Below are 25,283 nucleotides of genomic sequence, written 5' to 3'. Positions count from 1 at the left end.
AAGAAGCGGCGTCGCTTCCTAGACTCTACTTTAAGCAAGCAAGCAGCGTTACACCGACCGATGTGTGCGCGAGAGAGACAGAAAGAGACGCTCCCCCCGCCCCGTTTGCTTCAGTTTTCTCCCCTGGGGACCCGATGGTCCAGGCATGCCAAAGCTGCTCAAAAAAAGCTAGAAGGGCGGACCGGTTACGTAAACGCTCCCAGCACACCGAAGAAGAAGAAAAAGAAGAAGAAGAAGGCCGGCCAGCCTCCTTTGCTGGCGGAGGAAGGCGCAGAAGGCCGAGCCAACCCGCCGCGCGCTCACCCATTTGCTGGCCTCGGCTCCCTGGGCGGAGAGAGGGGGGTCGGTTACGTAAAGGCTTACAGCCCAGCTCGAGCCAATCCCCTGGGTGATTTCTGGAGGAGGAGCCGGAGGGAGGGGGCGTGACTTAGCCTGCTTCGTTCGGTGCCTGGTATCAGCTTCGTGGCTGATATTATTAGTAACAGCGGCGGCGGCGGCCGCCCCGAGAGATCCCGAGGTGTGACTGGTGCTCTCGTTCCTCCCGTCGCCATCCCAGACGAGGGGCGTGAAGACCCGAGAGAGTGGAGCAGAAGCCGAGGGAGGAATCCGCGAGATGAAGAAGCCTCCTCTGGCCGCGCTGGGAATGTTTCCTTGGCAGGCGTGCCCTTTTTAATTTGGGGTTCAGTTGGAGAGGGAAACCCGTCTTTCCTCAGAGCAGCAGCAACAGCACGGCGAGCTGTCTCTTCGCAGGTAAGCCGCAGGGCGCAACGAGAAGGCGAGGCGCGGAGGGCTAGCGATGCCGGCGCTTCTTCAATGCGGTGTGGGGGGAGAAGTATTGCTGTACGGTATCTGTCTCCGTGTGGAGGTGGGCTTGGATGAGGGGTATTGACAGTGCAGCGCATGAGAAGGGGACAGTCCGTAACTTTGACCAGCGCTTCTGCCCCTTGTCTGGCGGCGGCGGCGGCGGCGGCGGCTTTCGGGAGGAGCGCGCGAGCCCCGGTTGCGAGAAGCGTGCGCGCGGCACTACCCGGGCTCCCGAGCTCTTTTGCAGAGGCGCGCAGGCCGGCGGAACAGCAGTAACTTTCTGCTTGGCTTTTTGAGCAACGGGTGTGGGAGGCTGATGTCGTAGGGTGGTGAATCTGTTCGTGCGGAGCTATCCCAGAGGCACTGGAGGAGCAGCTGTTTTGGAGGCAGGGGAAAAGCGGGCGCATTTACCCCCCCCTTTTTTTTTTAATGAAATGAATCTGCTTGCTGGTACAAAGCAGCATCTCTCCTTAAACGGAGGGCGGCTTGGCTGAAGCTGCCAATTCAGCTTGGCTCCTTCCCTTCCTAACGCCGAGGGAGCAGGGCTGGTCTCTTTCCAGACCCAACGAAGTATGCAGTAGGATTCTCACTCCAGGGTTTTTCTCTGTCTCTGTGACCTAAGGCGCAAGTAGCGATACAGTGTATTGGAAAGGTGACCGGGAAGAGTCTCTCCTTATCTTCCTCTCCGGGTGGTTGTTGCTTGAGGGCAAAGCCACAGCTGGCATTGATTGTCTGCTTGCTTGGCTGCGGATCATGGGCTCAGGACGGGGTGGGTGGATGAAAGGATCAAGAAAAGCTTAGCACTTAATATTCCTTCTTTGGTTTTTCGCTGGAAGATTGCTACTGCAGAGGAATTTCTGGGAATCCACACGCATTTCCTTCACATCATTGTTCCTCTTTAAAGATGAACAAGAAAACACTGAATAGCAAGGAATCCTTAGAGCTAGGGGGCTGCTCAGGGGGCTTCTCTGCAGGGTTGAGCCCCTGGATTCTGCTTTTTAATGTCACAAGTCAGCAGGGGAATAGTGCACCCGTGTCCTTGAACACATTCTATATAAACTCCTTTTCCTTGATAGTGGACAAACATCATTACAGTGTTTATGCCTGTCCAGAATTTCCAGATCAGTGGCCATTCTTTCCTGCCAGCATACTTGAGCTACATTATTTTTCAGATTTTGAAATTTGCTATTTTGGTTGCCCCATCATCCTTTAAAATCTTTGTGCCCAGTTTTTTAATCCTCTACTCCCTAGTTACTAGGGGATAATGCAGAGATAAGGTCCATTGTGCTCATAAGTGCAGCTATTTGTAAAGCATGCAAAATCTTAACCAGAAAGTGTAATTTTATTTACAGAAACATGGCTGTATAAATTTTGCAAAATTTTTGGAATCAAATGAATATTGTGTATAAAAGATAACATACTTTGTCCAATATATACATGCATGGCAAGTCAGTCCTAGCAAATACACCCAAATCTCAGTAGATCTTCATGCCTAAGTATTCTTGGGACTTCCATCTATGCATGTTTGCTCAGAGCTAATTGCAAGCCTTCTTTACAAGTAAGTGTGCCTATAGTCTTGATGGGAACTTCTGAGTAAATATGGAAAGATCAGGTAGTTAAGCTGCAGTCTTACACATGCTTCCTTCTTTTTGAGCAAATATGTCTAAAATCAGGGTGTGTTTCTGTCCATATGTTGGTCTTCCTCTTATTCCAATATGAAAGAAGCAAAATGCCTGTAATTACCTTCAAGTCTGTGAGGATGCTTGCCATTCTAAAGAAGTTTAAATACAAAATAAGAAAGGAATATTAAAGAATGCTAAGCAATAGACATTGCTTAAGTGAGCTCTTGAGTATATGATACCGAGAAAGATATTTTTTTACAAAATAACTATTCAGAAACAATACAACTAAAGATGAAGTATTTACTTAGTAGTCATAATGCTAAAAGGCATTTCAGCATTTTGACGGCAGGCTGCCATCAAGCTATATAGACTTTATGCTGACTGGTGTTTTTACAGGAGAAAGCAGCCATGGATTACTTTTTTCCAAAGACTGGCTGTAAAGCAGGATCATGTATTGATTGCATAGTATTTTAGAATTCTACTTTTCTTGACTTATTAAACAGGTTAATTCAGGCTAGTTTTTTTTAAATACATGCTTATATAGCAGAACTTCATCAAGATCAAAAGCATGCTCTGGGTTTATATCTAATACTGTATGCTTGAGATTGTGTCTGGCCTAGGAAAAAGAGAAATGCCACTATAGGAACGAGTGCTCTTTAGCAGAATAAAGCTGGAAATGAGAATGGTGACCCATACAGTTGTCTTTAGAATACTGTTTTAACTAAGTTAAGTCTCTTGAGAATACACCCCAGATCCTGTGTTGGAGATTATTTTCTATATTGACTGATGGAAGGTTGGGACATTCTCATAGACTTAATTTGTGGTCCTCATCACATCAGTCTATGTGTCCCTGGGAATATCTGTACGGCTAATAACTTTTCCAGGGAAGGATGCATTAACAAAGAGACCTTTGCTCCTCACAAGTTATTTTCTACTTGTCTGTGGGCAAAACCCGCTGAGTACAATGTTTTCGACTTTGAAGTCTCATAATAATGGCCTCAGTTGGTTCAGGGCAGGGATAAAGGAGAAGGATTTACTTATGATTGCCATCAGGCCCCTATTTAGAGTATGATTGCTTCAATCTCAACTATGCAAATAGAGGAAGGGTAATGGAAGTTGTGAGAGGATCCAGTTTGGTGTAGTGGTTAAGGCATCATGCTAGAAAGTGGGAGACTGTGAATTCCTAGTCCTGCCTTAGGCACAAAGCCAGCTGGGTGGCCTTGGGCCAGTCACTTTCTCTCAGCCCTAGGAGGGAGGCAATGCCAAATCACTTCTGAAAAACCTTGCCAAGAAAACTGCAGCGACTTGTCTGGGGAGTTTCTGAGAATTGGACATGATTTAACAGATTAAAAAAAAGGAAGTTGTGAGTTACAGGAATTCTGGATAAAGTAATGTAGGAACTGATACTTTGATAGAAGACAGATGGTTAAAAAACTTTCATGTTTTCTGAAGGCAGCATACCACCTCACAAAGCTTTTATATCTTTTAAACAAACATTGACTCTGCAGTTCTAAACACAGTTATTAGACATAATGGCACAATTTTAGATAATTCATGTACTCAGGGACATATTTCTCAAAAAACTTATTCAGTCCTTCATTGCATTATATAATGCCATCTGTATAATTGCTTCAGAAACCAAGATGTCTGATATTTTTGGTTCAGTTCTCAAACCAAGCTTATATACAAAGGCACATTCTTCAAGACTTTTTTTCCCTCTAAGATAGAGTTGACCTTTCTAGTGTGTGTGGCCATGTATTCTAAGGTATAGCTTTAAATATTTTATAACTTTAGTCAGCCTTCTCTGTTTAAAGCACTTTACATATAGTGTTAAGCATAATATAAGGATGGAGCTGCAGTCCTAAGGAAAGAGCTATGATTCACTTTGGTCTTGAGACTGCACCTGAGGTCGTATTGGGTTATTATATGAATGGGCTGGTTTGGATTGAGAGCCAGTTTGGTGTAGAGGTTAAGGCACCATGCTAGAAACCAGGAGACTATGAGTTCTAGTCCTGCCTTAGACACCAAGCCAGCTGGGTGACATTGGGCCAATCGCTCTCCTTCTCTCTGCCCTAGGAAGAAGGCAAAGGCAAACTACTTCTGAAATCTTGCCAAGAAATTGCAGGTACTAGTCTACACAATCACCAGGAGTCAATAGTTGAAGCCCCCCCCCCCAAAACAAAGTTTGGATTAGAGTTTCTACAGATATACTTCTTCATCTCACCCTGTTATACAGTCAGAAAAATACAGTTTTCTTGTTCTGTCAACATCCAGAAAAATCCACTTGTAGGCCCACTTGAAATTCATAATGGTATGCACTCTCAACTATGATGGCTTTGGTTTCTCCATACAGAATTTGAATTGCCACATTAAAGCGGCTTTTTAAAAATGTTACATTATTTCCTATTTTTAATCATTATGCTATTATGCTTCTTGTTAATTAGTTATAAATATGGTTTTTAAATTAATATTTGTGTTAGACATATGGTTTGAAAAGCAGAATCATCCAACTAGAACTGTCATTACCTTTTTCTGTTGCAAAATAGAGAGAAGCTGAATATTTAGGTGCTTTTAATAGCTTGAAAATACTAACGAGAAAAAATGATTAAGAGGGCCCATGATCAGAATAAACCCCTGTTAGAAAAGGGGAAAAATATTGACTAGCAATTGTTTGACTACTGAATTTTGAATACAAGCAGTCTCCTCCTGCATGTAACTCAATTTAATGTTGCTTTTGATAACTTGACTGGGCTATATTGTATGCTGGCGTACTGTAATAACTAAAAACAATAAACATATACCTGATAAGGAATATATATGGAACTCATTTATCTTGGCAAAGATTTTGTTTGTTTTTTATGATGTAGTTGGATGTCCACAGACTATCTTGGATTTCTTTGTTGTCACCAGACTATTTTAGTATGTATGTATGAATGGGCTTTCATACCACCATAGTGCACTGGCTGAAACAGTTTCAGGGTTTATGTATCCAGATTGTACCTAGAAAGTTCAACTGCACTTGTGTATTTGGCAGTGAGGGAGAAACAGTCTTAGTATATCAGATAAGGGTTTTTTTTTGCAACCTTTTAGAAAAAGCTCCCTCAATATTTAGTGAACTGGTAATAGATTTAAAACCCTTAGGGGCAATTGGAGGAGTCTAGTCCTCTGTTTGCAGAGTCCAATAAATAAATAAAGTACTTGTCTAAACTCACTGATAAAACAGAGTATTCTGTCTCATTTAAGCAAAGGAAAGATTGCGGTAATGATTTCTGCTACTATGTGGCTTCTCTTTTCTGCCTCCCACAATTCCTCACTGCTGTTTAGAAGGCTCCTATTTTAAATCCTTGATCTGCTACTTAAAAGATTAGACTGCCCAGATGCATGTGTTCAAAGCAGAACTCCTGAATCATGAGAAATGCATAGAAGAGAGATTCTTGATAGTTAACTGCTTGCCATGCAGAGATGAGAAACACTTGTTGAAATTTGGCATCACAAGAGGCCCAGTTTCCTTGATTTGTAGTCACTATTAGGAGTGTGGGCTAATCTAATCAATCAGTGTACAGATCTGTGTCTACAGAAAAAGAATTATTGAAAAGGATTAACATGCATACTGCAAAGTAGAAATACTTTAAAGACTTGTAGTTTGGTTTTTATCTGAAATGTTTTAATAATAGAGAACATTCAGTATGTTTTTGGCCAAGGTATTGTCATACAATATATCAATGGCTTAATAAGTTTTTTTCCCTTGGGGGCTAGAATGTATACAGAAAGTAGACCTGTGCCCATGCTTCAAATTTGAAGGGAAACAAGTGCTTGAAGGGCTCTCATAGTACCTGTCAGCAGCTCCTTAAAGCAGCGCCATCTTTTCCTGGGCTTGTCCGGCTTCCTCCACAGGTGCAGTGCAATCTGGGGAAAAGATGCCAATGGGATTACCAGCAGGTGCTCAGTGAATCCAAGTGTGTGAAGTATCTTTTCTCCTTTAAATCTGAAGTGCTGTAATATATACATCCCCAAAATTGTTCCAACTTGCTCCATCTTAAAGGTACACTTCGAAAGAGTTTTCTGTGGTGGAAAAAGAAACATAGCAAATAAAATGGTATGTGAGAATCAGTTTGGTGCAGTGGTGAAGGCACCAGGCTAGAAACTGGGAGACCGAGAGTTCTAGTCCCGCCTTTGGCACAAAGCCAGCTGTGTGACCTTGGGCCAGTCACACTCTGTCTCTAGGAAGAAGGCGGGGCAAGCCACCTTTGACACCTTGGTCAGAAGTATTTGATAGTTGTGGTTATTTACATTTTTTGGTATGTAAGTAACTGCAACTTTCAGCTGGAATTTTTCCAACTAAGAATAAGCGGTTTTTTCTGATACATAATCAATACAGAATGAGTTGGCTCTAAATGTTTTAAATACAAGTAAAGTGTGAGTCTGTGCAAATCCTTTGAAAGATCTGGAATGTGGGAACGCATGCAAAGCGGGTCTTTTTGAATGCTTAAAGCAACCATGTATTTTTCCCAGGCTTGTAGGACTGCTTTGTAAGCTGATCTCTGCTAGGTCTGAATGCATGTGTAAGCACAACTGATTCACTCTGCTGGGAAAAATGCAGAATTAATGGCTATAGACTCCTAGTAGAGTGTGCATCTTCCATGTGTCAAATGAATAGTTCTGAATCAAGAAAATTGAAATTTCTTGACCTTTAGAGTGCCCTCATTATGCATCCGAGGTAAACCTGCTTTCTATGCATTTATTCCTTGCTAATCAAACAACATATGACAATGAAATCCAAGTATACTTTAAAATATAACTGTGGACACTACTCTTAAGTACCTGTGCAAACTGTATTACAGAGAATAGATTTAAAACTGAGGGCTAAAGTTCCAGCATTGCAAGTAATACAAACCAAGTAGCTATTGTCTTGTTTGTAAAAGCAAAATTTATATTTTCTATTTGAATGTAGTTTTTAATCACAGTTTGTCTCCTATTCTTCATGTAACTATTTTTTTTAAAAAAAAAAATATGATTTAGTTATATGAACTTGAGTGCAAAGTGTCATCTTAAACTTTGGAGAAAATATGATTTGACCTGTGTAACACAGAATCAAATCTAATTTAGAACTAGGTTTTAAAATCTTGATTGCCTAAAAATATGATTTCAACAACTGTGTCAACCTGTAAGCTACATTTGAAAGTCCCATGTTATTGACATGAAAGAAGTAAGAAACCTTGACCACAAAGGATGGATTTCTACTTTTCAATGGACTGCTTGAATCCCATTGAGGTCAATAGGCTTTAATCAGCTAGAGTGTTGAAGTGCAGTCCCTATCACTGTAAAAGTTCCACCATATAGATTATGAAGCAACATTTCCTGCTGGATTTTGTGGGGGAAAATGTCTGTTGTCAGGATGACAAAAGACCATCCTGGGAAGTTAAATTATGGAATTATCTAATGCTTTTGAAAGAATAGCCAGTTCTGTACGGAAGCAGGTGTGTTTTATTTGGCTATAGATGAATATGAAAGGAAGTTGTGTGCTTATCACAAGCATTGTACAGGGGATAACACAGTTATTAATATGCGTTTTCTGAAGACAGAAACTTTTTAGTAAATCCTCAGGCTGATAGATTATAAACTTATTTTTATGTAGTCCCATCTACCTTGTGTTGGACAGTATTTTTTAAATACTTGAAACATACAGCAGCAAGCAAAAAGAACAATCCAAGGAAATTTTAAATAGAATTAAAAGTTAAATAGAATTTTTCCCACCTCAGTTTCAGTATGTTTTAGAAAATCTATAGTAGAGCCAAAAGCTGCAGGATGGAGAATTATTAGAAAATAATTTAAGATTAAGATGGTTTTAATCTAAATATAAGTTGATTTATTTCTTTTCCAAAATCCATTTTAATTCACCATATAAGACTGCTGAGTAATCAGTTGTATGCTGTCATACCTATGAAATAAATATACATATCTTAAACTAGTGGGAATTAAATGATAATTCATGCTGTTTTTGTTACAGTCTGTGGTATTATTTTCTCAGGGTTGTATTGGGGGTTTTGACTGCATTTCATCATGGGGCCAGAAGAACTCTTGCCAGAAATCCTGAGGTCTGGAAGTCAGCCAGCCAGCCAGCCAGCATTAGTCTAGATCCGTGTTTCTCAAACTTGGCAACTTTAACATGTGTGGACTTCAACTCCCAGAATTCCCCAGCCAGCCAACCCTCCTTGCAGTATGGAAGAAAACTGCTGAATGGGCTGCTCTGCTTCTGAAGCAGAAGCTGATGGCTGTGTTTCTTGCAACAAGCATTAACATTTTACTTTACATTGCCGTGCCCAAAGAAGTAAATTTGTTTCCAGTGTATAAAGCACTTTTGCAGGGAAATGAGCATACAAAAATAGTGCACGCTTCCAAAAGGGATATAAGGCTTAATACAGAGGTGGGCAAGCTAGTATCTTCCAGATGTTTAGGATTCCAAGTTCCAGAAGCTTCACCCACCATGATCAATGGAAAAGTTGGGAGTTGTAATAACCTCAAACATGTGAAAGTCTGCAGTTATTTGTGAAATAATTCAAGGTTTCTGCTTTTTAAAATGGTATTACAAATTAAGGTAGAACTACTTGTTTAGGTGGACTCTCCTGTCTCTCTTCTTTCTTCAGTCAGTGAAAGCAAAAGTGGTAAATTCCCTCCATGATATTCCCCCAAACTGCTTTGAGGCATTTGAGATCCCTCTGTAGCAGCCTTTGAGCCTTTCCACTGAATTGCTCATTGGTGGAAAAGGAGCATCAGATTTCATTTTTTAAATAGTTATAATTAAGCCCTGGCATAGGAAAATTTGTCATCATATCTAGAACAATGATGGAGCAAGTATTTTGAACTGCATTAACATTGCAATTGTGTTTATTTGTATTACGATGAGTAAATGTCAATTTTGGTTTGTAATTATTGTAGCTGAACACATCAAATGTCTTTTCAAGGCTCTGAAGAACTGGTATTTAAATGCTTCATTCTCCTCTCAGTTTTTTAAATATTTGATGCTTCATTTTCCTTTAAGTTTGATTATAGTGTTTTTGGGGGCTCCAGTTAAATATTTTGGAGCACTTACTCTTCCTGGTCTTCATTGCCTTTTACGTCCTAATTAAGTACCATCTGTGCAGGGAACTTAAGTCTGTAGGGAATTGGTTTGGCTGTACATTTTCTGCCTGTTTTGATTCCAGTTAGGGATTTTGATTTGATCCTTTATGTAGATTTTAGAAAATAGTATAATAGATAAATGTAGTTTGAGAAGCATAATGAAATATAAATTCAATTCACCTAATATTTTTGAAACAGCTTTTAAAAACGTAATTTTACAATTTAATATAAATGTTTTATATAGCAAAGAAGTATATTACCTCCAGTTACCTTTGCCCGTCTGGTATGATCTGACAGGGCTGGCATGCTCCAAGTCCCATCACTTAAATAGTGTCATCTGGTAGGACCATGTGATAATGCCTTCTCCGTTCCGTGGCTGGCCTAGGGAATGGCATTCTGCCTTGAGGTCTGGATGGCCCCAACCCTGCCTGCCTTTGCAAGGCTTTAAAGAACTGTTTTTCCCCTAGGTCAGGTGGTCAATTCAGCGGAAAGGCTCAAAGACCATTACAGAAGGATCTCAAATGCCTCAAAGCAGTTTGGGGGGATATGATGGAGGGAATTTACCACTTTTGCTTTCACTGATTGAAGTAAGAAAAGAAACAGGAGAGTCCACCTAAACAAGTAAAGGTAAAGGTAAAGGTTTCCCTTGACGTAAAGTCCAGTCGTGTCCGACTCTAGGGGGCGGTGCTCATCTCCGTTTCAAAGCCTTGGAGCCGGCGTTGTCCATAGGACACTTCCGGGTCATGTGGCCAGCATGACTCACGGAACGCCGTTACCTTCCCGCCGAAGCGGTACCAATTAATCTACTCACATTTGCATGTTTTCGAACTGCTTGGTGTGCAGAAGCTGGGACGAGCAACGGGAGCTCACCCCGCCGCGCGGTTTCGAACCGCCGACCTTCCGATCGACAGCTCAGCGGTTTAACCCGCAGCGCCACCGCGTCCCACCTAAACAAGTAGTTCCACCTTAATTTGTAATACTATTTTAAAAAGCAGAAACCTTGAATTATTTCACAAACTGCCTCTGGTGCAACATGCTTTATTATACTACTGTATATTATATTTATATTTTGTAGTTATTTCCTGTTGCCTCTCTGACTCACATGTTGAGTGGGCAGCTATACAAACTGAATAAATAAGAAAAAATTATCTTTAAATGTTGCTATATCCATCAATATGCGCAGGAGGAAGCATATTGAATTCTTCTCTCTTCCCTTGAAGGTCTGGGGAAGCAATTGAAATAGTCCTATTGACTGCTATTCCCATTTACTAATAACAGCTATCAAGTATAGGTTTATGACCATGCACAAACAATATGGTTTTCTGTTTCATTAATTTAACCTGGTTGCAGAAAAAATGACTAGCATTTTCCAATAGAAGAACCTGGTTTTCCACCCCATTACCCAAAATGCTGTAAACAGAGGATAATGGAAAGTAACTATCTGAAAAAGCTGAAGAGGTATGTGTATAATTCTTCAGTTAAAGAGTTGAAAACATGTTTGAGCCTTCCTATTGTAAGTAAACTGGATTTGGCACATTTGGCTGTTCAAGATAGTTTTTTTTTTTTTTCATTAATCGCAATCTGCCTTTGTGGAGATATAGAATACCCTGGTATCTGAAAGCTTTTGTAGGAAGGAGGCGATATAAGGCTGAGATGAGTTGCCAGTGGCCATCAGTGGTTCAGTCCTATACACACACAACCCATTCAGAATTAAATCCCATTTAGTTCAGTAGAACATGAACACCAATAAGTGTGTATACTCTTAGCTACGACCTTCAATTGGTACGAGTATTTTGCACCATTACTTTTGAGCAATTGCTTGGATGGTTTTATATGTTTGACCAAGTGAAGCTGTATTTCACTGAATTCTACCAAAATTTGAGAATGCAAACACCACAGGTACTATGGAGAAAACTACTAATTTTGTTGCCAAGCAACTGCTGTCAAATGCAATGCCTCACAGTGAAGCTGTTGATGGATTCAGCTGTGGAAAGTTAAATATGTACAAAAGAAGCCAGGCAGTAATACTGTTTAATTTGATCTAGTAAGATTTCACAGACATATATGTTAGCAAATATTACTTAAAATTTAGGGTTAGGTAATATTTGTTGAGAAACAGGTAACAACAGGTTGTGTATTGTATCATTTCTCATTGTCTATTCTGATTAAATAGATGAGTAGCCTGTCTTTAGAAAGAAGTCAATCAGAAGTATGAAATGAACTTATTTTTAAGAGACTGTTTCCTAAAATAGGACCAATAAAATGTGGCTGGCAGATATGCTTTTACTTCTGAACATTAAAGCTTCTGTGTAGTACATGAGACTACACAAATGTGTAAAGTAACCTTGGAGTGCTAGAGGGTAGTGTCTTGCATTTCAACTTGGGTTCCTCCAGGCAGGGCATGTGTGGCTGGATTTGAGAGGTAACAAATGGTTCTTTGAGAGGGGGTGTGATGCTGCTAGCCTTGAAGGAGGTAGTGTTGCACACACACCCCTTTTGAAGAGACTGCTTGTCAATCCAGCCATGAAAATTTGATCAATTTCTTGCCTCTGACCCCTTCTAGGAAAGATTGTTGAAAAGGTGATGTGGGTTGCACTGCAGAGGCCTGACTAAAAATCAGACTAACTACATTAGTCACCCTAATTATGTTCGCTGGGGCCTGGATGAGGGAGTAAACTCCTCCTCTTGGACATTTAGGCAACATTTAATACCATTGACCATGATATTCTTTTGGACCTTCTGAAATGGTTGGGAGTAGGAGCCACCATGCTATATTGGTTCCACTGCTTCCTGAGTAGGCAGTCTAGTCAGGGATCATGGGAAAACAGTGATTGGGCCCTTGGGTGCACCATTATGAGATCTTGCAGGAGTTGGGTCCTTCCCTGTCTTAGTTATATGAGAGAGGCCATCCATAAGTTTGTAATCAGATGTCATCAATATTCTGATTTACATTGCCACCCCATGCAAAACTTGAAATCCCATAGCTAGCTTGAATCAGTGTATGGATGCTGCTAGGGTATGGGTGAAGGAAACAAGCTCAGATTCAACCTAGCAAGACAGAAGTATAGTATGACTGTAAACATTGGGCTCAGCTAACATCAGTCCCAGTATTTGCTCTTAATTGGGTCAAGAGGCTGAAGTTGTTTGTGTTTGACTTGGGGGTCCTCCTGGACTCACAACTCTTGCTGGATCAGCACGTGGAAGCAATAACTAGAATGTCCTTTGCCTAGGTTTGGCTGGTGTGCCAGTTGCAGCTCTGTCTGAACTCTGATGCTCTAGTAACATTAGCTTATACCCTGATAACTTCACAACTGGACTGTTGCAACATGTACATGCAGCTGCCTTTGAAGATGACCTGGAAGCTATAGTTTGTAGAGAAGTGCAGCAGCAAGACTGCTACCGTAGTTGAAGAAATCTATTACTGCAAAATAGGATCTGTTTAGGCTGCCAGTAAACTACTGGGCCTAACTCAAAGTACTGGTAATCATTCCGGTGAAGGATAGGGATGTATTCTTGCCTTGCCAAGGATGATTTTGTTTGTCTGGTATAAAAATCAAGGGAAACCTGCTGCAGAATTCACTTCACCACCACAGGAGGTTAACTAGCAGACTTCTTGGTAGTAGATCTCACAGTAGGAAATATTCTCTTGTCAGCTGTATGATTGGCCCCTGCCCTCCTTTTATTCAGGAAGGCCCTTAAAACTGTGTTGTTTTAATGACACTTATTGAATTGTATTTGTTTTCTTATCATTATTTTGATTGTTTGGGTGGTTGGAATGTTTTAATTGTCAAGATATTCTATCTTGGTTTGCTCCTGCACTTTGCCCAGAGACAGATAGATTTGGGGGGGGGGTATAAATGTGGTCAAACAAACACATTTCATGAAATGTAAAATGACAAATATTTCATAAAATAACCTAATCTCATATTTCTGTGTTCTCACAAGTGATCTCATGAGAGTGTGACCTCTTAATTTTTTCAAACATAATTTTAAATTTTATTTTTTTGTTAAACTTAAATGTTAAAATATTGAATTTTACAATATTTTTGGCTGCTGCTGCATTACAGTATACAAAATGATGTCCTGTCCCTGAAAAAATAATCTGTTTTCTATAAAACCTTGACTGAGTGATTTGACCATGAGATAACAGTAAGTATAAATGATGAGCTTGTCTCACCAGATAGCATGGCAGATGGTTCTTGGAGGCAGTTTGCTAGTCTCCCATGCTGATATTCCAGCCAGTAGAATAGTGGCTAGATGTGGTGGCTTACCTGGAACTGTAGCTACTATAGGTAAATTGAGGAAAGTTAAGTTTTCCCCAGCTGTCTTGTTGTTTAAAATAATCCAGCAGAGGCATGTTTGCAGGAATAGAACTTCTCTGAGCTACTCCTGCTTCCTACCAAAATATAGTGTAATATGTTGTGCAAACTGTCCACCAGCATTTGCACTCCCTCCAGGCTTGTTTTAGTTCCCTTTTGGGATGAAGTCTAACTTGTATGACATCCAGATCTGGGAAAAGAAGTGTTATGTTTAACCACAGCTTTCTAAACTGTACCAAATTGAAACCATGGTTTATGAAGCTGGTTTGTTTCAATGCATCATTTTATAAGGCTGCTAAACAGATCTCTTCCATAGACACTTTGGGGACAAATGTTGTGGTTGGTGCCTATCTTTTTTATTGGCTTTTGAGTAACATGCTTAGCAATTTTCTTTGCTATTTTTATAGTCATTTTATTGATATGAATTGGTAGTTTACATTGTTACGATGGTTGTAAACCGCTAAGACTCATCACACTGATTATGATGGTATGTAACATAAATTAATTAGCCAAACTATAGATTACTGTCTGGACATCATGCTGAAATTTGCTTTATCTAACCCAGTAATAGGATTTCAGTTCTTTGCATGCCATGCCAGAGGTGGAGGAAAAGCTGCACATAAAACTATTAGAGGTCGTAGTTCAAGTTCTTCTGGAAGTCTGTTAGTACTTAATTTTGGATGAATAAAGAACGTTGGGATTATTGTAAGACTCTTCTCCTGTACCAGTGCAGGTATACGGTATTTAGGTCTCAGTTGTAGTTATGAAAACCAATCTTTTAGATTTTTTTGGATTTTATGACTGTATTCTAATTGTATATTTTAAGTCACCCAGAGCCATGGGTTATTAATATTTAATAATTGGCCCCTTATGTCAACAGCACGTTTTGGAAGAGTATGCCCAAATTTGAGGGAGTGATACATGACTATCAGACCTGAATTGGTACAACCCTGACTATTCCTATTAGGAGACTGCAGTGTTTTGGACTGGAAGACATAAAGATGCTTTGAAGTCCACAAAGATGCTCTTGTAGCACCAGTCAGGTGGGTGCTACACCTGCATCCAGATGTTCTCTGAAGCATTTTTTTTTTTGCCTTCAAATCTAAAATGCCACACAGCCCTGTGGTTCACTCTGGAAGTTGTGAAAGGACATAGAAAGAGCTGTCAGTTATGGGAAGATGCAGGTTTGAGGAAATGACCAATAAAGACTGTGGTCTCTGAGAAAGCACAGCATTCTCAACTCACACAGCTTGGCTCAATGTGCCTTTCAGTGCCTGAGATCTGTCTCTCATTTCGTCCAGTTCTGAATATCAAAGGATTTAGCATGTGTGCAGTCAGATACTGTATCAATTGGATACTAATCCTAATTCACTGCTGTGCTATACCAAAGTCCCCATCATCCAGGGACAATTTTGAAAGCTCTGTGAAGAGTCGGAAGTGACTAAACGAATAAACAACAACTGTGTAGTGCTTGTGGTATTGGATCAAGATACAGCTTAGTAAAGCTTTGGAGCAAGAGAGCTGGATGGTCTGGACCCTGAGCTTGACTAAACCTCCTTATTTCAAATGAAGCAGTAAGTAAGATCTCTCTTTCCAGTGCTAGATATAGGCAAGGGGCCAGAAATACAGAGATACATGTTATTTAAAGAACAAACAAACCATAGTAATTTGGGGAGTCAGTTTTGGGGAGATACAAGGGACAGAATATGTCTGCTGCCATGAGGGTCATATTGTCTTCATGGAGAATCAGACTGTCAGTGGCAGCTAGCCCTAAGGGTTGTGTGTTTCCTCTGGAATCACGGGAAGCCTGCTGTAGCTGTGACTCTCATCTTTATCTTCTTGAGCTTCCCGAATGCATCTTGTTGGCCAGAAATAATACCTGTTAGAAAAGATAAGCCAGAATGATATCTTAAAGTTATCTTGGACTTGCATCTGTCAGAAAAGCTGTCAGCTTGGTTTGCCTTTTCTCACATACGCTTTTTTCATAGCAGCTCTTTTCACAGCAAAGGTATAGTATTTTCAAGCTATCCAGAAGCCTCTTTACAATATTAAGCTCAAAGAGACTCTTGATTTAAAAATAAGGTATGGAAAACATGCAGAACATAGCTTCTGGAATTTCAGCCCTCTTACCAGCAGTGACTATAGGAAGCATCTGTAGTTTTTTTTCCTGTGATGAGGTAATGTGTCTGTGCATGTTTCTATGTTCCTCTTGTGTTGTGTTTTTGTATGTGGGCACTGGGAAGCACTGGGCAGGCTGCAGAGTTTCAGCTTTGGGTCACATTACCAGGAAGAAGGGCTTAAAATAGAGATGTCCTAGGTGTACCCAATGGCTTCTTCCATACACTGGTAGAATTGGTCAGGGTGGTTTTTCAAGCTCAGTCTTTCTTTTGCTGTTTTTACCCCCCTTTGGACCAAATTTGCAGAGTTGTCCTGCTAATGGAGAGACCCCCAAACCTCTTTACATAATTTGTTTTCAGTTGGTTGGAAAGAAAAAGAAAAAGAGTGTCCAGCTTCAGAGACAATTGTTGTCACTGGTAATTCAGCCACTACTTCTCCCTCCCCCCCCAGATTTCACTGCTTATCAATGGGCTGGAAGGCATTTTGCCTATTCTTTAGTAAGGAAGGATTGCTGTGCTTTAGCTCATTAGTTTGATGAATTCCTGTATCTCATATCTGCTAAATAATTGTAGAGTCCCCTTCTTCATGAGACTCAGGATCTTTCCTGAGCTTTGTTGTGTGTACCAATAATTCAGGAGCTACCTGGTGCTCTGGTACCCTAAAAGTCAGCCTTGGGGGACTTTTGCACAATGTAGCTCACTGAGAACTGTCAGTAGTGTTCTGGATTTGGACGAAAAAGAAGGCTTTGATGAGGAGCAGTTGAAAACTTGTTTTTAACCAGAGAGGCTTTTGACAATAAACAAAATCAGTGTTCCAAGTCAGAAAAGCAGATGAGTAGCTTTCCAAGTGATCATATATAAATGCCAAGTTGTTAGCATCCCTCTGTTTCTACTTATGTGAGTGTATACAATGATAGATGAAAGGCCTTGAGGGAGATTGAATAGCTGTGAGTTTAGAAGACTAAACGAGGAGGATTAGACCTTGTTTTAACCCAGAATGTACATTATTAAAATGTAACTAAATCATAAATCAGGACAATTATAATCCTCTTTAAGGGCGATTGAGCGAATAGTAATTTATTTCTGTAATTCTCCTGTCCTTGGTTCAGAACTCATGATTTACATGGTTTTTATAGTTGGCCATGCTGCTAGCAAATTGATTTTACTTTTAGGCAAGAACCATTCTGCAGATAGCATGTTATCACATATTACTTATGCCTCCATTGTAATGCAGCTATCAGGCTTTTTACCTTGTTAACAACTTTTAACCAGCAATGCTTTTAAAGCTCTTCAGTAATGAGTTCTGTAAAAGCCCCAATTCATGAATTTTTTGCACATTCCCTTCTTCAATTACGAAGCACCTCATTCCCAAGGTAAACACACATTTTGAGTTCAACTGTTCTGTTGCCAGTCCTGATTCTAACCATATTGGTTTACAAAATGTCTGTGTCTTCAGAATCTACAAACTCCTACCTGCTCTGAGATTTCATATCAGAAAATGCTGTGTTCCTTTGCATTACGCTTCAATTAAAAGGCACTTGTTTTGAAAAAAGCACTGTTGGAAGCCAAGGCCCGTGTATATTGAACCTGTGGTGCAGCAGCCAGTGTATCTTGGGGTGCTGGCCCGAGGCCTCTAATACTATAGTGAGAAGAAAATTAAAGAGTCTTGGACCTAACAGGCTGAATGATGTTCTGAAATTGTTCAGGCACCTTCTAGTTTGCTGCATCCTTTCTCTGTTGTATGTTTTCTTCCCTGTTTCAGGAATATATACTGTAGGTCTCAGTGCATTTCTTACAGGGAAAATATTATACTGAGAGTATTTCAATGAGATTTTAAGTTCATTGAAGTGTTAAGAAATAGTCAGAAAGCGATATAAGCTTTTACAGAAAGTGGTATATAGTTTCTTGGGCTGTAATTGCTTCCATTTCAACCTTGAGCCTTATACAGAATAAAGAACTTAATGAAAGGAAAATTTCCTATTCCTTCCTCCTCATTGCAGTCACCCACACTCCTCCCCATCCCAGGGTTGAGGGAGTCTTCTGGAAAATACAAAATGAGGCAGAGGAGGAGGAGGGAAACAATCCAAAATCAGCATGGGTTCCAAATGCAAGCTATTTGGGGAAAGTCACAAATGGAAACCTCTCCATTTCTGTCCCACCTCACCCCATCTCCATCCTCTGGAAACGGTTTTTGGCAGAGGCAGAGGGAATGGAGGCAAAGTTTTTCTAGCAGTGGAAGGGAGTGCCAAATTTTTCTTCTATAAACTTTTTCATATTAGCATAACATAGGACTCAAACCTATTTGCCTTAAGTGTTACTGTATATATTTCATTTTTTTATATATATCATAAATACCATTTTGAAGGTTTTCACAGTTTTTGCTTGGGTGTCAGGGATAAGATTGGGTATATGATATGAGTTTATGAACTTCATATATTCTTCTTGCTTCAGGGAGCAAGTCATGACTGACAAGGAAAATTTATGTCTTTTTTCAGGGATTGGATCCATTTGACAGATTCTGTCACAAAACTCAGATAGCTTTTCTGGCTGTGTGGTAAATCTTGCCCTACATGTTAGCTATGTAAATTTTTTAAGTTGGAATTACTAAACATACAAGATAGCAATGTGTGAATTTGCTGGATGCTTTTTCTGCTGAGTTTTTTTTTTTTTAAAGGAAAGTCATGGAGAATGGCAGGCTTGGTTATCATATAGTGTGCAAGCTGCTGATTCCTCAGGGATAGGTTAAACACAGTCTTTTGTCAAAGTTATCTTAAGATCGTTCCCTAAAAAACAGGAAACAGACACGCAGCATTCCCCTGACACATAACCACACAGAAATGTATTTTCACCTTCCACTCAGAGAGGCACACACACATCCTTCCCCTCTCTTGAACTGTCTGTCATACCCACAGGCATTTGAGCACACACACAACTATATAGGCTTTCCTTCTTCCTGCTTTCTTCTTGTGTTGACCATTAAAACCCCCTTTTTGGAGAAAGGTTTGTAGGGGGAAAAGTTCCTATTTTCACAATGGGATCTTCCTTGCTGCATAGCATAGGAAAATCCTAGTTTTCTGTATGGGATGTCACTTCTTCCACCATGCTTTCAATGGCTTGTCTCTAAGCATGGCTGCTAATGTGCCGTAGCTGGAGAGAAGGGAGACCCTAAAGAATAGCAGCTATTCTAGCAGCTGTGCTCAGAGCTGGACATAGAAAGCATAGTGTTAAAAAGACTTTTTATGGAGAGTGGTGAAACTGGTGACAAAGAAGTTTCAGGATGGAGACAGATAAGATCCATTTAGCCATGAGTGAACTGAAATGTGGTTTGGTCAATCAGGCACATGTTTTGAATCAGGAGTATACAACCTGTGGCATCGCTCATCAAATCTGGAATCAGAGCCCTTTCAAACATGGCATGGAATTACAAGTTTTAATATGATGAGTGGGAAAATTAATAACTACATCAGAATAATCCTTTTAACTGTATTTAATAAAATGCCTTTAATAATGTATTATAAAAGAATTAGTTTTAATTATTTTGTTTTGTTGGAGTTTATTATTATTTTTTAATTAAAACTTATTTTACTGTAGTGCTGTTTTGAGTTTGAATATAGACTTGCTACCAGTAACTCTGATAGGTCAAGCTTAAAAGAATGAGTGAATTAATGAAAATTTTAATATTTGATTTTTAGAAGCAGAATCACTTTCCACTATGGCAGAACCATAATCTGGAGACAAAGCTTGCTTTTGGGTGGTATCTTATATATAAATTCTATCTATCTATCTATCTAATTTTTATCCTGCCTTTATTATTTTTATAAATAACTCAAGGCAGCAAACATACCTAATATTCCTTCCTCCTCCTATTTTCCCCACAACCCTGTGAGGTGAGTTGGGCTGAGAGTGACTGGCCCAAGGTCACCCAGCCGGTGACTATATACAACACCTTTTTATAAATGCATTCATTGGTGATGAATACTTCCTAATCAACTGCCAGTTCCAATGTGGCTACTTCTATCACAGTTTTTAAGATGATGATCCCATTACTGGTCCATTTTTTCTTACCTGTAGTTCCTGGGAATGGCTACCAAGGCAATCAAAACTAGTGCTTATCTGTTCCTTTTTGGAAGAGAAAGCCGTTATTTATTCAGCCTACCTGCTTTGATTCCTCCTGTTCACAGTTTCTGGATTTGGGCTTAAAATACATCCCACTGTGCTTGATATAATGTCCCAATTATGTCCCCATTCTTTCCTTCCTGTATTACGGCTCATTGGAGGCATTCCTTCAAGATACAGTGAATTTCAATTTGTAGAACTGCTGCTAATACATTGGAAAGGCAAAAGTTTACAAAATGAACAATAATAAAAGTAAATAGAGGAGGCAACCTCCTGCTAGGTAATAAATGAAAATGCATGAATATAAATTTAAAGAAATTGGCACCCAGTATTGTGCTCCAATTTTTTCAATATGCCTATAATCTGCTGTTCACAATTGAGTCATCAAGAGATTAATTGCATCATTATGGGCTGATATTTGATCATAATCACCTGAAACTGAATTACATCATTAACTTATTTTTGAAAACCATTTCATATTGTAAAAGTAAAAATGTTACAGTAATTACTTGTGCAAAGAAAAGATATGCAAAGACCAGACAAGAACCCCACATAATGTCAAGAGAAAGTGATATTTCAGGAGGGGAGCATCTAATTGTGTATATTAACTAAAGGAACTATAAAACAATATTTACTGATGCTGGTATTCCATGTCTGCCCACTTGAATATGATCAGCGCATCTTTTAACAGTAGTTGACAACAATGCTATAACATTTATCCATTTTCTTGTATGGTCAAGTGTTATTGCAACAAGATACTTCACTTGAGAGTTCATTAAATATATGGTTTATGGTTGCTCATTATTTTTCTCTTTTTTGAGTCAGCATACATTTCTGAAGAATGCTTTAAAGATATGCATAACCAGAATATGGAAAACATAAAAAAACCTACCACTAAAATACACCTGTTATAGTAGGTGGGAATGACTTGCAAGATTCTGTTAATGTAACTTTACAGTAAAGTGAGAGCTACTACTTCTGGGTGTGCTTCTTGTCTAGACTACCTTGCAAGGCTGACAAAATCTTGCAAGTCTGAAAATACATTTCCCCCCCTCACCTTTACAGTCCAAGAAACTAGTGAGGGTCCCTTCTGGGATGTTTGTCACACCCGCCATTCCTTCTGTGGCTTCAGCTGCCTCTAATCTGACCATTGCCTAGTCTGCTGCTCTTCCTCCTGTCTCCCAAGGTCATTCCCACATACCATTACACACCAGAAAGTTTGTTTTTTTTTTCTTTCTGAAAATTTGGTATGCATTTCTTGCATATTATGGAAGACAATAGGACTAATTAATAAATATATTATAAAGGAAAACAGTAATGGGTTAAAACGGTTATGCTTATGAAATTGTTTACTTGTCAATTAATTCCATTCTCCTGCTTTTCTTACTTTTCAGTGGGATGTTCTCATCTGTGCATTCGTGCCGGCTTCCTTGGCTTGGATATAGCATCATATTAGCGCCTGCCTTTACTACAGTCTGTAACTAATAACTAAATAAAGGATGCGGAGATTTGTCTACTGCAAGGTGGTTCTTGCCACTTCTCTCATGTGGGTGCTGGTTGATGTGTTTCTCCTGCTGTACTTCAGTGAGTGTAACAAATGTGATGACAAGAAAGAAAGGTCCCTGCTGCCTGCTCTAAGGGGTAAGATAAAACTTGGTGGTACTTGTTATCACCCTTGACTTAATTTTGATTGTTCCTCAGTGGTGCTAACTGTAGTTTGAATGCCTAGGTACAATATTTGAATTGGAAGTGTTGGCAGGAATAATGTAACAAAAGTCCTTTAAACAGATCAGACTTGAATGTTGTAAAATGTTTTCCTCATACATGGTTAGGCTCAGAAAGATATTAAATGTAGTTCAGACTTCCTCAACCTGATGCTCTCCAGGAGTCTTGGGGCTACAACATCAGAATTCCCAGCCAGCTTACTCAAAACCTGTGCTGACTAGAAATTCACAGAATTATGGAGAGTAGCAAATTGGGGAATGCTGATCTGGGCTATTCTCTGAGGCCCTTCCATCTAGCATTATAGTCAGAAGTTCACAACGGGCTCAAACGGCAACTCTTCAAATTGAATTCTAAACAGTAATTCTTCCAATTAAATTTGAGTTTGGACGTTTGCTCCTGGGAGTGTAAACTGTTTATACAACTGTTTTTGGAGAAGGAGAAACCTATGACCTTCAAGATAATCTATAACTTTGCAATTTAAAGGTATTGATTACCAAAATAAATGAAGTTTTTTACTGGTTGTTTTTGGCTTTTAATATTCATTAATTTTATAAACATTGTTCATGCACAAAAGCAATATGGTTCATTATAGAGAAATAAGTGCCTGGAACAAGTAATCTTTATTCTAAATACCCATATACATATGTACATGCCATACCATACTGTTCCATTTTTGGTAAGCAATATTATGCTCTGAAAAAGAGTAAGAAATAGTAATAAGAGTCCCCTTTTTGGGAGAGATGGGCGGTGATAGAAATTTGAAATATAAATAACTAAATAAAATAATAATAATAACAATAATAATACATTTATTAAACTTGTATTCTGCCTGACTCTCAATGACCCTGGGTGGCTCACAATGATCAAGCAGTAATCAACAATCAAATAACAATCAAATAGTGAGCTAAAGAAATTAACGATATGAGAATATCAAAAATTCTGAACCATTCTTGTAAATTATAATAGCAAATATAAGCAGTGGCAATTACAAACTAATTTTAATCAATGTATAGTAAGCAATCATTGCATAAGCCAAAAGCTAAAGAGGCAGTAAGTCTGGTTTGATAAATTAGTCGTCATCAATTGTTCTTCCCTACTTTTTAATATAATTTATAAAAAGGAGCCAAAGAGGTTTTGAGCCTCAAATTGGATTGGGATATATCACTTCTAAAAGGCTCCTTTAACTACTTCACTTATAAGAGAGAGGGGAAATGCAACCCATCTGTTTAATGATAAATGGAGATGTCAACGTATTTACTGATTTGTAGACCAAACATGAGAATAAATCAGGACTCTCTACCACACTGCACGGTATATAGCTGCATCCATTGGCCCTTTTTGCTAAAAGCAGATGTGCCTGATGTATTGCTTTAGAATGAAATTATCAGTTTTTCATCCTTGAACTGGTTCAGTCTGCCCAGTTGCAAAGACCAAAGAAACCTGATGCAGCAAAAATGCCTCTTTTCCGGGGAAGATTGGAAAATATTGTTTTGTTTATCTGAATCTTTTAAAGAGAATTGTTGTTGTTTGTTGCACAGTCAGATGTTTAGGCTGGATTTGGCATTTTTGTCCACCTATCGAATCCTTCCCAAGGACCTGGGATAGGCAGATGTTGTTGTTTAATAACATTAAAGGTGTTGTTGCAGGATGTCTTCTTCCTCTTCCTCTTCCTCTTCTTCCATTGAATTAATTAAGCTAGGGCATGAACTGGTTCATGAATGTTATATCATGAATGGTTCACTCAACTTCAGAATTTATTACAAAAATAATTAAATCCGATACTTCCACAATGCAGTACTTCTTATTAAATCCCAGCACAGTTCTATTCTGTGAGCACAAACTATAACGTGACTTACCGTAGTGATATTCGTCTGCTGTTTCCAAGTAAATGTTTCAATGGTTGTCTACGCTTCTGTGCTGGAGGCTATAGTCATAGGGCAGATCCTTTCGCCTATTACAAAACTAGAAATATAGGTATGTCTATAGAGAGCATTTTGTTTAGAGCTTTGCTATTTGTATATAATGTTTGTTGTTTTTGACAGTGCATTTTGAAACATGCCAGGGGATGAATCCAAAATGTATGCTGACATATAATTTCCAAATTCTTCAAGTTCTGTTCAAGGAGGTATAGAGCTTGTACCAGTGAGAAGTGGTGAAGCTGCCTTTATCAACTCCAGCGGGCTTCTTCTGACTCAGTTTTGTCTACACTGACTGTAGCTTTCTGGGGATCTGGACAAGAGTCCATTTAGGTCCTCCCACCTAGGGGTGCTGCAAGTGGAACCTCTGCATGCAAAAAATGTGTTCTGCCATAGGACAGTGACCTCTTCCTATTAGTCAGTGGCATTACTGGTTGTTGTATTGTGGTCCAGCAATATTGATTTGTTTTCTTGTGGTGATGAAGTTTGCACTTTGCAAAAATGATACTCCATTTAAAATGCATGAAATGCACTATGTTTTACATGTGAGAGTTGCTTTTGCATTGTTCTTGGGGGAGCAAGTGCATGTGTGAATATAATATACCTGGTTGTGACTTTTGTACTGGAGAAAACTCCCTTTGCCCTGCTGAAGCTTCTGATTTGCTTGTCACAGCAAGTTTTTTAATCTGTGTTTTAAATATTAAATGGATGAGAGAGACCATTCAGCAATTGCAGATTGATTTACTTGGTCTTCAGGCATAATCTTACAGTGCACAGGTTGTTCTGATCTTACCAGGAGTGTTCCAGGGTTGTTACTACAAACATTTTCAGCCCTATTTCAGTAGGATTTGAAGTTCAGAGCAGTTCCAGTAAGGTTGAAGTAGCTTTTCAAATTCATTCCCACTGCCCCCCTCAGCCTGTGCATCATGGATGAAAATAAATATTCATATTGTGACCTTATGTTTTGGACTACCCATTTTAATGTATATTGAATGTTGCATAAAGATGTCCCGTACATTGTGACTCAATTTGTTTTTGCAGACCTGGCTCTTCCTGTCTTTTATATATGTTAAAGATTTAACTACTACTTAACTACTACTTAACCATTGTGTGGCATGGCTGGAAAAATATTGGACCAGAAAATTTTGACAGATTTTTTTAACTACTCTATCTCACTTGATAAAATTAGGACAACCTTATTTATTTTGTTGTGAACTTACTGGAGGAAAACTGGGTTGATCATGTGATTTAAAGAATAATTGTTTAAGATGATCTGATTTATGACCTCAATCCTTTTGAAGTCAAAGGGATTAAAATGTCCTAACTGGTGTAGAATTACAGCCTCAATTACTCAACACTTTATCTTAATGTTATTTTACTAAATAGCAAATCAAAGATTAAGATATGTTTCTCATTCCTGGCTTTGTTTTTCTTGTCTATGTTTTATGCTATTAATTAGCAATGGTTGAATTTGGAGGCAAACATGGACTGTTTACCAAATATTGTTTAATGCCGCCATTACATTTTTAGTTGCCTGTTTTATAG

General features: G+C 39.2%; 1 protein-coding gene across 2 annotated transcripts in view; it reads left to right on the top strand.

Moving 5' to 3' along the window:
- The first annotated feature begins 472 nt into the window (after nucleotides 1-472).
- GALNT13 (polypeptide N-acetylgalactosaminyltransferase 13) overlaps nucleotides 473-25,283 on the top strand; it is a 199,108-nt gene continuing 174,297 nt past the window's right edge. For both annotated transcript variants that reach the window (XM_063318363.1, XM_063318364.1), the window contains exons 1-2: nucleotides 473-750; nucleotides 21,492-21,738. In XM_063318363.1, the coding sequence (XP_063174433.1) occupies nucleotides 21,597-21,738 (142 nt within the window). In that variant the 5' untranslated portion in view covers nucleotides 473-750; nucleotides 21,492-21,596. The remainder of the gene's footprint in view (nucleotides 751-21,491; nucleotides 21,739-25,283) is intronic.

This window comes from Candoia aspera, chromosome 1 (assembly GCF_035149785.1).
Source record: "Candoia aspera isolate rCanAsp1 chromosome 1, rCanAsp1.hap2, whole genome shotgun sequence".
In the NCBI taxonomy this organism is placed as follows: domain Eukaryota; kingdom Metazoa; phylum Chordata; class Lepidosauria; order Squamata; family Boidae; genus Candoia; species Candoia aspera.
The sequence above is the reverse complement of the archived record's forward strand: the minus strand, read 5'-3'. Positions and strand labels throughout refer to the sequence as shown.